This window comes from Centrocercus urophasianus, unplaced genomic scaffold (genome assembly GCF_019232065.1).
Source record: "Centrocercus urophasianus isolate 14NV4802_14NV808 unplaced genomic scaffold, USGS_Curo_1.0 seq_41, whole genome shotgun sequence".
In the NCBI taxonomy this organism is placed as follows: Eukaryota; Metazoa; Chordata; class Aves; order Galliformes; family Phasianidae; genus Centrocercus; species Centrocercus urophasianus.
In genome coordinates, this window is record NW_024884989.1 from 4,460,175 (window position 1) to 4,461,092 (window position 918).

Here is a 918-nt window from a genome sequence, read left to right on the forward strand (position 1 = left end):
CTGAAATCATTTTATTATATATGGTCAAAGGGCTGCATAATTGGGTGACTGATGGGTCGGTAAACGGGTTCTCCCAAAAAGGAGGCAGGCACTTTGGGTTATGTATGGAAAAGTTAATACAATCTCCGCAGCTGGCTTCAGCTCAGTGAATTAATAGTGATATTAATTGCAGAGGAGGCGGCACTGCTCCTCAGGGATGGCAGACGAGGCTGAGTGAAGCAGTGAGACACGATTCTGGGCAGAGAACATCCCTCAAAAAGCTCCCTCGGATGGCTGCTGAGCGAGAGGACTACAACTCCCAGCATGCCCCGGGACCACCAGCTCCAGGGACTACAAGTCCCAGCGTGCACCGCGCGCAGCGGCCCGCCCCGTCCGCCTCTCCTCCGCGCAGGCGCAGAGCGGGCGCAGCGAGGGGGCGGTGGCGGCCATGGCGCTGAACAGGAACCACTCGGAGGGCGGCGGCGTCATCGTTAACAACAGCGAGAGGTGAGGCGGCGAGGGGCCGCACTCCTCTTCTCTCTCCTTCTCCAAGCCCCTTTCCGTCGAAGAATGCCGAGGAGCGGCCTTCTCCTGGCTCCCCTCGGCGGGTCACGTGATCTGAGGGGCTCCTCGCCCCCGCCCCCCCCCCGCCGCGGCCGGTGTCCGCCCTTGGTGTGCCGGCGCGGTTGGCTCAGTGCCGTCCCCACAGGCCCTGCTTGGCTCTCCCTCCTCGCTCCCAGGTGGGGCCCAGGTCCCAGCCAGGTGCCTCACTGGATTCTGTGCCAGGAACGTCTGGCCTTGAGCCCCGTTTGGGTCACGGGGTGGCAAGAGCTCAGCCCTGCTGTGTGTTGAGCAAATGGCGATGCTGGAAAAAGGTGCTGGGCCACAGCCGTGGGAACAGCGAGCACACAGTGCTGCCTCTGCCTGCCTGCCTGCCTG

General features: G+C 62.6%; 1 protein-coding gene across 1 annotated transcript in view; it reads left to right on the forward strand.

Annotated features, from left to right (window-relative positions):
• The first annotated feature begins 401 nt into the window (after window positions 1-401).
• Window positions 402-918, forward strand: part of WBP2 (WW domain binding protein 2) — a 6,197-nt gene continuing 5,680 nt past the window's right edge. Inside the window, exon 1 of the mRNA XM_042833315.1 lies at window positions 402-486. Coding sequence (XP_042689249.1) covers window positions 428-486 — 59 coding nt within the window. The 5' untranslated portion in view covers window positions 402-427. The remainder of the gene's footprint in view (window positions 487-918) is intronic.